At 36.8% G+C, this 13,398-nt stretch overlaps 1 protein-coding gene across 3 annotated transcripts in view; it reads right to left on the bottom strand.

Moving 5' to 3' along the window:
• LOC121419421 (rho GTPase-activating protein 7-like) overlaps positions 1-12,801 on the bottom strand; it is a 99,495-nt gene extending 86,694 nt beyond the window's left edge. Inside the window, exon 1 of one of the 3 annotated variants that reach the window (XM_041614031.1) lies at positions 12,194-12,801. In XM_041614031.1, the coding sequence (XP_041469965.1) occupies positions 12,194-12,233 (40 nt within the window). In that variant the 5' untranslated portion in view covers positions 12,234-12,801. The other 2 variants (XM_041614096.1, XM_041613922.1) reach the window with 2 other exon arrangements.
• Between the last annotated feature and the right edge of the window lie 597 nt (positions 12,802-13,398).

The following is a 13,398-nucleotide window of genomic DNA, read 5'->3' as shown; positions in this document are numbered from 1 at the left end:
AGGAAAAATTAATGGGTATATTTTAGCCAAAAAAAAGTTCTCGTACTTTAACAGGGATTCTTGTGATCGAGGCGGTTTGAAACCACCTAATGGGACTCACTCCTTGGTCGGATAATGCAAAACTAGTACCCTAGGTCTGAGTCCAATGCAAAAATGTGCCTCTCTCTTATTTGAGCAAAAATAACTTTCTGAATGATATCTAGGCCCTATATAATTTCACTGTCATTGTGACTGTCACTACAAGTATGCAAACTTGTCTCCATCACCCTTTGTAGATTGCAAATCTACAGATCAAATTCAAGTCAACTGCTGCAGACAAGCACTTCAATTTGAAGTCACCTGATACTTTCACTACTCTTGGAGTCTTGCTGTGCTGTTACACCAACCAGAAATTGCTTTCACACCTACACAGCCACAATAAATACCGGGTATTTTGCCAACTGGCATGAAAGGATATATCAGTAGGTACTTTTCAAAATTGTGATAACTTTCCCAGGGTTTCTCTAAAGGTGTGCAGACATTGGCAGCGTGATGCACAAGCAAACCAGAAAATCTTTGATGTTTAGTGCAATCAGTGCATCATTTTAATCTGGGAATGCAAGTCCTGGTGCATGACAATAACTACAAGAACTTTATCTGATTCAGGCAGGCGTGAAAGTGAAAAATAATAATGGGATATGAGGCTTTAACCGGTTCTTGTACATTAAGGGTATTTTTGTGGTCAGGCGGGTGTGAAAACATCTTGAGAATCTTTCCTCCCAGTATTACCAGTTCCATGTTCGCACCAACCAACCTTCCTTGTGTTTCATGTCAAATGAAATGATAGTTCTATCCTCCCGCCACCCGTGAGATCAAAAAGCATGCCTGGATAATTACTCTCTCGTCGCCAACAACTATTCCAAACTTTTGGTTGTACCCATTTGATGAAGTCTACGCACTACATCATACATGCAGATTGCTGTTGCAAGCCCTTTTGTTGAAGAAAGTGGTCTGAATTTGAAGCTTTAGCAAGAAAATCACCCTAATTTGGTTATGTAGCAGAAAATGTGGGGAAAATATTGGTGGAGATTTGATGAAAATAAATCATAATAGCCTTTAAGAGTTATGAATTTTCAAAATTTTAGATTTGTGACGTCAGATGCGAGCAGATTCCCCCATATACCATGTACATGTAATAAGATAAATTCTATAAATTCCATTTGAATATGACGAATACTTGTATCATTCATCCCATAGAATCAAAAGAGGTATTAAATTATGTCTCTGATGATATATCCACTGGACAAATTAAACCATTTTCAATATTTTTGTTACAATATTCCATGGAAGCATTGTGGTGAAGCGATTCTGACTCTCGCCTTGCAATCAGAGGGTCTTGTGTTTGAATCCCACCACAGCCTAGCGTCCTTTGGCAAGGCATTAATCCACACTTTGCCACTCTCTACCCAGGCGTTAAATGGGTACCTGGTAGGATGCGACAGCCTATGTAGTATGCCTAGCAATTGAGTCTTTGAACTCTTGTTGGAATGCTGCCTATGGAGTGGAGAAGGTGCATACATTGTGTGTGGGCATGTCAGGATCCGATGACCATGGTAATAATAATTGCAATGTAAAGCGCTTAGAAACAAAGTGTAATAATAAGCTCTCTTTCATATAGAAGGTAAACTCATGGCATAAAAATAGTGAACCAGCAAAGTGGATGTGAAAATTTTCAACATCATTTCAGTTATAATTAAATATAAACATATTTAAAGTTGAACACCTTTCTGATCTTGCCTGTCTTTACATGTAAGATAATGCCCAAAACACTATCAAAATATCGATTATCATGGCAGTTAATTGCAACAGAATGATAACAAGACTTGACTACATTAGAACAGTTTTTAAGTTTAGCACCATGTAAAAAAAAATCAAGTGAGCATGTACATTACAAATTAAAATAATCATAATTGTATTAAGTTGATTTAAAAAAGGACAACTACATATAGGCCTACACTAAGGTGGCTTCGCCCTGTTTAAAATCACAGCATATATAGGCCTATCATACTCGTAGGTCTGTATATCATAAAAAGTACAGTTCCCACTCAAATTTCCTTGGTCCACGTATAACCTTGATTCAACAAAACGCAGGTGGACCATGCCCGATTAGCCTTGCCACAAATAAGTCACACATGGTTTATATTACACACTGTACACCTATCAAACTGATTCAAGCAAAAGCAGACAGGGCATACAGGTGAATAAAGCAGGCAAAATTCAATAATGTATGTCGTGTGGTTGAAATACCAGCAAAAGGTATGAAGATCTATTCATCAAGGCATTGTCTATATATCCTTCGAGTCAAGACCAACGATTCAAGTTGCTCACGTATATAGGTTAAAGATAAAGCACGGAATCGGTATAATTAAAACACCAAGGTTGAGCAATGTATAATTTGTATCATGTCCATTGGTTTCATACTGCTGTGTGAAAAAAAAGTGCTTTTGTGTTCTTGATCTTCTGTTTAAAGTACAGAGGTGAATGAACATTCCAACTATTGTGAGCAACATTGATTTATTGATTTGTTTTCTCTTTGTTGATTGAGATCTAAATAATTGAAACATTATTTAGGATCCAATTCTGATCTCTACATGATGAAGCACTACAAGATGTATTTTTAGAGAGTTCTTAATCTGATGACTAGAAAGCTAGGTCAATGCAGAAAAATACAGGAAAGAGGGGGAGGGACAGGAAACACAAAGTATTAATATAATCATGACAAAAATACAATTAACCTCAATCACAGATTTTGACATAATATTTGGAAAATAATATATTTAACCCTTATTCCTTTCCTTTTCTCTTTTTTATTCTTGGTCGTGAAAAAGAGCCCCCCAAGCCCCTCCAATTGTACGCCCATGCTAATCGTGTCATATTCAAATTTGGAGATAAGTGAATCTAACTAAACTTAGAATAGTACTGGGAAACTTACCAGCAATGTATCTCATGCGAAGTCGTTTAAGAAAACTAACATTTTTGTAGGATGCCATATTCCAGATAGGTAACTGTTTGCATGGCAGGGTTACACTTGATTCTATTCTCTCACAGCATGACAAAAACATTGCATCTTAAAAACCAATTTCAAATTCTTCTTCAACTCTAATTTGTTCTAGATTCCCAGATGTGGATACACTTCTCCAAAGCAATGACGTTCCTCCTTCCTTGATTTTTAAAAACCCATTTGCTCGCACAAATAGCCAGTCATGGGTATATATAATGCCCGCCAAAGTAAATGTCCACAAATCCAGAATCCTGGATCTATTTGGTTGAAATTAATCCCAAAGGTTTTACCCTTGATCCCTCTTGCTATGAAACATACAGGATTCTGGTCATGTGACGATGGAGTATTCTCACGCCGCTCGGTAAATACAACTGACACGAGACACTCCCACTTGCTAGCTGGAAGGAACTTGAGCTTGGTCGTTCTAGTTTCCAAAACCAAAGGCACAGTGCCTGAGAATTTTTACTTTGGGGGAAACTTGAACCATGTGTAAAAATGCTACAATGGTGAGGAAATTCCACCGTTGCAAAGCTACGTGAGTGAGCTACATGTGTACAGTTGGCATGGAAGCGATGGGTATCTGTAGACCTATCCTTACTGATGTTTGCTCATTTGGCGTTTATCTTTCCATGTGTCCACACCACAGAGTGAATCACTGTCAGGTTTGCCTTGATCTGTTCCGATTACCTGAAGGTCATACACACAGGTACAATGTCAATATGAAACTATGGACATGATGAGCAAATCCTCAGCTAGAAATGGTGGTACATATATCATCCCACAGAATGCCATCTGAGCTCTGTCAAGTCTGTACCCATGAAATGACCAAAATGGTATCAATTCAAAAGTGCTTTGTATTTTTATGAATAAAAAAGGGGCAGAAGAAAACTTGATATTATTCCGGGGTGCCTGCTACAAGACGATACTTCCTGCTGCTAGCTAGTCTGCTTTTGACAGCTTCAATTCAGAGTTTCCTCTGCAATATAAATTCGCACTACCAGTAGACTGGAACAGCAAACAAGGATGGTAGAATAGAGAAGGTCCATGAATAGACACACCTTGTCTGGCCAGACTAGAAGTTCCTTCAACTGTTGTGAAACTTTTGGTAACTTCTTCAATGTAGTCAATGTAGAAGGACTCGGCCCAACTCGATAGTCACAAATACCAGGGAAGGTACTGGAGACCGGTATACAAGAGGGAAAAAAAGAAGAGCTCTTTGCACTATAATGCGGTTTGCTTTGACATGGTGGCTCCACAATAGCTGGGGCCAGTGGGATGAAAAAAAAGAAAAGGATAAAGATTTCCCTTCCACTCAAAAGGCAACCTTTTTTATAGCTATTCTTTCCCTTTCTCTCCTCACCGCTCTAGTGTCTCTATCCCTCTCTCCCCTCCTTCGCACCCACTTGTCAGGGTGGAAGTTGGGTTACCTCAGCAGTGCCCATGCGCAGGGCAATCAAATGGAGGTGGGGTCACGCTCCAAAGAGCATGGATGAATGGGTTTTATTCTACCAGTCTCCACTGCTTTCAAAGTGTTTTCACGCGAAGATGGGGGCCAACAATCGGAACTGGCTTAACAATAAAGCTTATCATGATGAGGAGATAAGTTTTTTTTGTCTTCTTCAGATCATCCATCCTTTCCATTCCATTCTCTAGATATGTAGTTTTGTCAAGGGTCCTTTTGAAGGTAAAGTTTATAAAATTCCTCTATTTGCTCTTTTGGAAACAAACTGAAGAGATATTAGAAATATCCATACCCCTAATTCTAAAATGCAATGAATTCTTATTCTTTTAAATCTAACAAGACATATACTCTTAATGAAAGAGAAATCTTCTATTTTAGCTTTCTCAAACCCCCTATGCAGTAGCCATTGAATAGTTCTTTGGATGTTGAATGTTGCGATTCAGCTTTGGAGGCTTCAAGGATTGTGTTAGGCCTGGCTACAACTTACAGTTTCCATGGAAATGAATGAATCATACGAATATGTGGTTTCAGCCACAAATTTCAATATGTCCAGAACTTTGGAAGCCAGTCTTCGCCAAGGCCATATTGTGTCATTGCATTCATAACTTGTCAAAAAGATGAAAAAAAACTGCTGTATGGTAAGTTCTTGAAAAGAATATCAGGTGGGAACTTTAGGCTTATCTTAGGGAGAATGGGGGGGGGGGGGTGTTTTGGGGTAGGGAGAGCAAGTGCCCTGAGTGATGCTAGTGCAAAAATAGCAAAGTTAAGTTTAAAAAAAGTGAGATAACAACAAAGAAGTCACCAGACTGAAAAAGGTGGAAGGGGCATTATTCCATCAATTGATGATATTTTTTCTTTAAAATGTCACAGATAAAAGGCGAAAAAATCTAATGGATACTTGAACCCCCCTTCTCCATGAACCAAGCATTATAGGCCTACATGTAGAGTCTATAACTGTGTTAATGGTAATTTCAATTTCATTTATTGAAGTAAAGAAGTAAAAAATAAATACATGTCAATGAATATACTTTGAAATCATGAATAATGGAATGAATGGCATTCACAAATGAATGGGTGAAAGTAAATTTTCACAGCAATCATACTCGACACTTGCTAGGATACTTGGGCAACTGATACAGGAAATTATACCAGTTGGGAGAAGTGGCAATTTATTAAATTCAATCTGTCATGATCACTGGAAATAAAAGGTAGGCCTATGCGATTGCTTGTAATTATACACAAATTGGATAAGATATATGAAATTACATAGAGAAAATTATTTGTAACATAAAATATATCAAGAAACTTACAAATGTATGCTGCCAATATTAACTTTACAACATTACCAATTGGGTCCAATATGGCACTCATGACCTGCCAAAACTCTTTGAAACATATTGAAAAGGGCACTTAACAAACAGACAAGGGGTTATTTGTCTCCATGTTTGTTGTTTCTTTTCCATTTTATTGATCACATTCCATTCCAACCCAACATAAGGGGAAAATGCTGGTCAATTAGACACCAAATTATTGATTCGGTTGATTGTTCCTTGTCGGATCTGAAATAGGTCATCAGTATGTGAGAATGCAAGGAAGGGCTGTCTTACAAAATACCACCTTCACAAGTATTCCTGACAAAATACCAGTATGAAATGGAAGGTGTGCGAACAATCATTCCAGGCTGAGCAGATAATAGAAAAGCATTAGCTGAACATCTACACTTATCGAGGTAGGGTGCAATGTGGGACAAATGAATTTAATTGGTTTACAACTTCTAATGACTGGGTACATGAATAAAGAAAGGGGCTATTTAAATGGGGGTTTCTTGTCCTCTTTACAAGTACCATCAATGTCCTTTAGCTAAAACTGCTTACCTTTAAGTTCTACACTCACCCCCTGGTGACGGTGATAATGGAAATAATTAAGCTAACAAGCATGTGGCAAATGATTTAATGGGATTTACAAGATCCGAAATTGATTGAATAAATGCATGAATTGGAAAGGTTTCAGAGATATGGATTTCCTATTCTCATCCATTCTTTCTTAATAAAAGAAAAAGATAATGTAGCATGTATTTCCTCCTATACTGGCAAAGGGATCCTATAACGTCCCTTGCTTTTCTGCAGAAGAAATTATGAATAATGCACTGGAATGTGCAGTATTATTGGAAATATAACTTTTACATTAGAAAACCTCTACTTGATATCTAAGAAGAGCTCAAAAAGTCAGTGATGACTGTATTTTCTTGGAAGCGTCTTAGACAATTTCATAATGTTTTATTAAAACGACAATGGGTCTGCCCCTATAATCTCCTTTTACATCCTAATAGCATAGACAATAGCAAGGGATTCGCAGATAGACAAGCTGACCCCAACTTATTACTTTTCTTTTGATTCAGGACAATTGGAAGATTTTTGTTTATCCTCTAATCTTTATGCTTAATTGACTTTTCATGCCTACTGCTTTTTGGGATAGTGCCAGAGCAGTCAGTCCTCTTCAAGCCAAACTGAGTACACTGAAAAATCTCAATTTTGTACGAAATTGTTCAAATACTGATTTACAAAACTATGCATCTCAATATTTGAAAATTAAATTTGACATAGAATTATATCCACACATCCATCTGTGGCTACTGCATATCTCTGTATCACTAATTTGCATTTGCCCACATGCCGACTTAAATGAAATAGATTATGGCTTCATTACCTATAGACAAAAAGTTAAAAATGAACATGGCATCTAAAAACAAATGCATGCAAATGTCAAATGTGTAACAACAAAGAGAACCAACATGAGGTTTTTCCTTTTCCTGCAAATCTGTTGTTTGTTAACTATTTCAGCAAAAAAAAGGTTATATTTGGAGACACCTTAGCCACAAACACTCTAATTATACATGAACACTTGTTAAAAATATGAGCAATGGTGGTTTTCTAAATATGGGGGTCAGAATGCTAAATAAATGAATGAAGATGCTAGTGTTGAGGTGTGTGGGTGTCCTTTGACACTTTTTGTCATTATGATGATATGGGATACCATGAGATCACAAAATGTCGGTTATCACAGAAGGTGTTTCTAAATGTTGGGCTGGCTGATCAGAATCCAATACCCCTTTCGTAATCCCAATTATGAGGCTATAATAGAAGCATAATTTGGTCGTAAAATCGGAGGAGGACCAGAGTTATCCGCATTATTTTTCGGGACCAGATTATGACTTTATGAACGCATTTCGAAAGTAATGCGGATAATTGCCATGGTGCGGTCACAAGGCCACCCTTTTCCAACACAACCGCATCAGAAGGGGTGTGTGCGGTTGCCATGACGATTATCCGCCTTTTTCAAGAGGGGTGCTTGTAAAAATAGTGCGGATTATTTTCGGAGTTTGTGGACGCAATTTTTATCAAATTATCCTTACTCTTAGGCAGATAATTGGAGGATGGGTTTATGAAAGGGGTACAAATCACATAAGTGAATCATATTCTTTGGCAGCAATCAATTGGCTACAGTTCCTTTCACACCTGTCTAATAAATAAAATGCCCATATTATATCTGGGTGGAATTCCTGATCAGAAACAACCAGGTATTTTCTCTGGATGGGTAGGTATGAAAACACCAATATTTGTTTCATGTGAGTCTGGCGGGCATCATTTTGCCTTTACAAGTCAAACTGATATACGAACATGTAGGTTGTGGGGGTTTATTTACAAGGATCGTATAGAAGTTGGTATGAGTCTTACAAAAAGCTGATCCCTATGTATGTCCTTGGAAAGTCATGATCTTATGAATAGGCTTCCCCAAGAATTTAAAAATGGTAAGAGAAAACCCCCTCAAATATTCCACCTGAAAACTCTCTGGGATGACTGCTCTGAGTGTCATCCCCCAGCCCTCAATAGGTGGTTTCAGACCGCCTCGAAGTTCGCCAGTTCCAGGTATTCTCTGATCGAGAAATTTATCCCGATCAGAAAATACCAGGTATTTTGGTAATGTGAAAGCAAACTACGCGTAATTTCCCCGAAAGAAAATACCCGCTAATTAGTAGGTACTTGGCGAAATTACGAGAACTTTCGTGGGGATTTTTCCAAGGTCGCAGGTATTTTGACAATGTGAAAGCAAATTACGGGAACTTTTAGCCCAGCGTGTCGTTGGGCGCGGCAGCGTGGGTGGCTGCTGGGCTAGTGATTTTGAATCTCGCGCCTTGCCTGCTTATCAGACCATACTACGCATGCTCGTAACTTCGGGAACTTATCCAGAAGGATGTGTTTCGGGGCGATGTGTATGCAGGAATAATTAACGGGTATTTTTTAGCCTTAAAAAGTTCTCGTAATTTAACGGGGATTCTTTTGATCGAGGCGGTTTGAAACCACCTTATGTAGTTGAACCTCAACCATAACATACCAAACATTCATATTCCTTGGCCGATATTCAGGTTAATAACTCAGACCTAACTCTGTAGTAATATTATGGAAAGCCAAAAATGTCAAAATTTTCCCAACAATTATATGTTTCTTATGTTTACTGTGCTCCTTCCTAAATGGTGAAGGAAGCTATCTTATTTATCCTTCCGAAACAGTTAAGAATAATTTGAGAGAAAAAAGAGCTGATACATTGAAATTATAGGCCTACTGTTGGAGATTTATGCTACTATTGGATATCCGTATTTAAACCACAGCTTCAAACCAGAGTTTAAATCAAACCCGACTCCAGAATAGATTTGTATCCTGATGTATGAGACACAAAAGAAGAAACAATTAATTCTCATCCTCAATCAGAATCATGACCCTTAAGTTTCAAAATGAAGCAATAATATTATATGATAAGTTCCACACATACTTATCTTCATCATCTTGAAGCAGCACTTACTCTGGAAGAAGAAGAACAATCAATTCAACTTTTTTCTGCAAATTACAACTAAAAATTTGATGCTACCCATGCAAAAAATAGACACTGCTATTTTTTGGGGTAAACATTTTGAAAGGCAAACATTTTGAAAACATATTTTGAAATTAAAATCATCCTGTTTTTCTTTTAAAGCATCTCCATATCCAGGACCTGCATCCCCTGCTGATATCAACGTATGAGATGTGAAATGGATACACAATCTCTTGAATTTCTTGGGTCAGAAATAGACAGAGATTATGGTTGCGAGCGGAGCGTCGTCGGAAGCTGCAAAACATTTGAAGGGTTTCCTATCCCCAGAGCGATTTGGAATGATGCACTAATGACGTCATTCGAATCTCTACAGACTGCGGAGAGAATGACCCTTCCGAGACTAGCCATCCTCAGTCTCAAATCCAGACACTTTCGGACTTGACAGTAATTCAAGATAAAGAAACGTACACAAGTCAAGTGCCATTTATTTAGGTGTTCTAAAAATATGATTTGAGTGCCATAAACATAATGTCAATAGAAGTTTCTGGTACTTCTTATTTCTCATGTTCATATATCATTTTCCCTCCACTTTGGACATTATAGGATCTCAAATGTTTTCAGAAAAACATAGAGTTTTCACCTGAGACTATATTAAACAAGACCATGGAATAAGTCTTGAAGTCTTGATTGAGTATTATTCACCCGATCTTGACTTTGCGCTTCATCAATTTTTCTGTTTCTTGGTAAAACTATTTCTGGATGTGAAAAAACAGTTTAAAAAGGGCCTTTTTGAATATTAAGTTATTTAATGGTTGATTTAATGATGGTTATTTTCTGAATACCACAAACAGCTATGGTGTAAGTACATGCAAATCAGATACTGCATTTTTATGTTATGCTGCCAAACTCATATATATTGTGATATGTTTCACCTTCTCTTCCCTCCCCCTCTTCGGATGCATCCGGAGTTGAGAAAAAATAAATGATTACACGCATCTATCGGTGCAAGGGGAGGGGCCCATGCCTTGTGCATCATTTTCACAATGGTGCCAAGAGAGAAAAATGGGAGAGGGGGGGAGAAAGATAAAGAGGAAAGAGAAAGAGAGAAACAGAAAAATGGAGACAAATTAAATGCAACATATCTTTACAATATTTCATAAACCACTGCATCCACATATATACATAAGCACATTGTTAATATGGCATATAATTTCAAAAGGAGAAAGTGCACCTCCAAAATCCAAAATTTGTGTTCACTCATGAGTTTTATTTCATCCCCCAAATTTTGAATGTTGAGAAACCACTTCTAATAATTCTTGGATTTCAAAACATCCTATTCCAGAATGAACTCCCCCTTTCCTTGCACTAGCATCTATCATAATCATGCAAAACAAAATGAAAGGGGCAATGAACGAGCATTGGGCATTCAGTCAACAAGAAGTGGAGTGCACAGCTACACAGCGCTGTAACTGATACCCTAAGATCCGAAAGTTTTGTATCAATTTTCACGACTCCAGAAGGGATCTTTTTACTTGTTGTACATGGTATGTAAGCTTTACTATTTCAAATTCTGACCCCTGCAGCTGAGATTGTGGTATGAAAAGATTTAATCAGGATTTTGAGCGCTCAATCTGATATCTCATTTTCAAAGTGTGAACTGTGATGAGGAAAGGGAAGGGGGTATGCAATTTTATTTTATACAGCAACAATTCTTGTTGATTTTTATGCCTTTTATTCTATAATGTGGTCTTGTTCCGATGCAGTGCACATTAAACAATAAATCCCGAAGTTAAGAAATGGAATAAAAACTTTTCCAAATGAGACCTCTTGATCCATAGCCGGTAAACATCAAACATCTTACAAACATCATTTCATCTGTAAACTTTTCAATTGAAAATGGATCAGATTCTAAGAAAAAAGTATTGAATAAACAGGGTTTAATCCCCAAAACAGCATTCTTCATGTCAAATATACAATTACAAATGCAATATTCATATCTATAGATTCTCTAACAGGGGTTCCTCATGCAGATAATAATAATAATACTCAATTTTTATAAAGCGCTTTTCCCAGAATGGCCCAAAGCGCGTTACAGTATATTATTATATCTGTTATATTGCTGTTGATGAGAGCTGATAACCATTACTTGACTTGGCATCTTGATGAATTAAAAACCTTGCAAAACAGCAATAAAATCGAGGAATAATGAAACTGCACCTATTTACAGCTTACAGAAGTCAAACTTTTGCCACTTTCCAATTTTAGTGTCAAATTTTGGTGAGCAAATTTGCCTAGCTAACGACTTCAGAAATCAAACGCCCAGCCGTTGTAAAACCGTAATCACCAGTTATATTGCACAGCTCAATACATGTCAAACATCAATGAGGTGGAACCGAAGATATTTAACTTTATTCAAATGAAAATCTCAAGGGACAACAAGCACTAGTTATTTTGGGTTTTCTTCCATTCACCAAATTTCTTTTATTTTTCATTCTTTTCTTTCTCCCCCCTTTTGGTCAGTTAAGCCGCTTACTGACCCTCGTTTGCTTGCTCTGGTGTAGCTTACTTTCTGCTGGCCCATATAGAAAATAGGGCTAGATATCTATTAGGAATTATAGCATATGGGCTTATGAATTTTATTTCTACAAAGTGAAATCAACAATATAGAAATTCTTTTTTGTTTAAACTGCAGACTTTATATACCAAGGTATAATTTAAACTCAAGTTCAGAATATGGGCCTATGTGTTGATGATCCTATAGGTCTTGTTCACGTTTCATTGACTGAATAATGCAAATTTGATAACTTAATCAAGACCCTACTTACCTCTTAATATAATATTTTTTCTCCATCGAAGGTGAGGCATTATGTAATCTCCTTTTTTATTTTCCTTAGGATGACACAGGTTACAATTATTTTCCTTAAGATGATGCAGGCTATAATTATTTTCCTTTTATGATCATGCAGGTTTATACAGAAGCAGTGAAGCACAATTTGGAAGTACAAGGAATTTGCACAATATACAGATGAAAAATAAAAATCACACCAATATCATCATCTAATTCCTTCCACCGGTTTGAGAAACATACACTTGGATCAAGCCTGAGAATAGAAATCAGCATGGTCTCAACAAAGTATCAAGATCGCTTCTTATACCCGAAATGTGACTAAAATCTTCCAATCAGCAGGATAAAATTAGCACCAATCAATTAATGGCCCATTAAGTGGAATTGGATTAAAATTATCACGCAAATAACTGTTTAGCAGTAGTTGAACTAACAAGAACGTTTTCCCTTTTCCAATGAAGGACCAGGATAGAGCATATTTGATCATTGTTCAATCAAAATTAACAATTTCTATAAAAAAATTATCTCTTTCTTCTGCAAAAAAAAGTTCAGCAAAGTGAAACACTGTACACATTGATTTGACTTAACAAATTGCAGGCGGTATTGTCACCTTGACAGAGCACACAAATTCTCTGAATAAATAATTGTTATCAGATAATTTTAAATTAGGAAATGCCCTTGTCTGTCTGGTAATCCCATAAATCGCATCCTTTTCATGAGGTTTATGGTAGACTGACAAAATAATTAATCACAACTGAAGCTTTGTATTGGACCACAGAAACAATCAGTACCATTGAAAACAATGCATTGTTGATCTCTTTCGTCATATGACTATGACAAAAAAAATTTGCATGACTCAAAGCTGTAAAAAGTATTTTTTATTATCTACATGTTGACATTTTTTGACAAAAAACATTTTGGAAATGACAATTCATAATACACTGTAGTTACAACAGAAATGTTGGACAGGATCAAATGAAAATATATAAATAATTAAAAAACATTGTCTCAATACATAAGGAACCACCAAGAAAACGTTAATGCGGTCATTCATTGAAAATACACTACCCCCCCCCCCCCCCGTTTGACTATATTAATACTATTTTATTCCAGGAAGTCTAATCACTCACCACATCACTTTTTCATCACTGAATAAAACATCTCATTGGATCAAAATTTCAAATC

The sequence above is a fragment of the Lytechinus variegatus genome, chromosome 1 (genome assembly GCF_018143015.1).
Source record: "Lytechinus variegatus isolate NC3 chromosome 1, Lvar_3.0, whole genome shotgun sequence".
NCBI classification, from domain to species: Eukaryota; Metazoa; Echinodermata; class Echinoidea; order Temnopleuroida; family Toxopneustidae; genus Lytechinus; species Lytechinus variegatus.
This window is presented reverse-complemented; position numbering and strand designations above follow the sequence as displayed.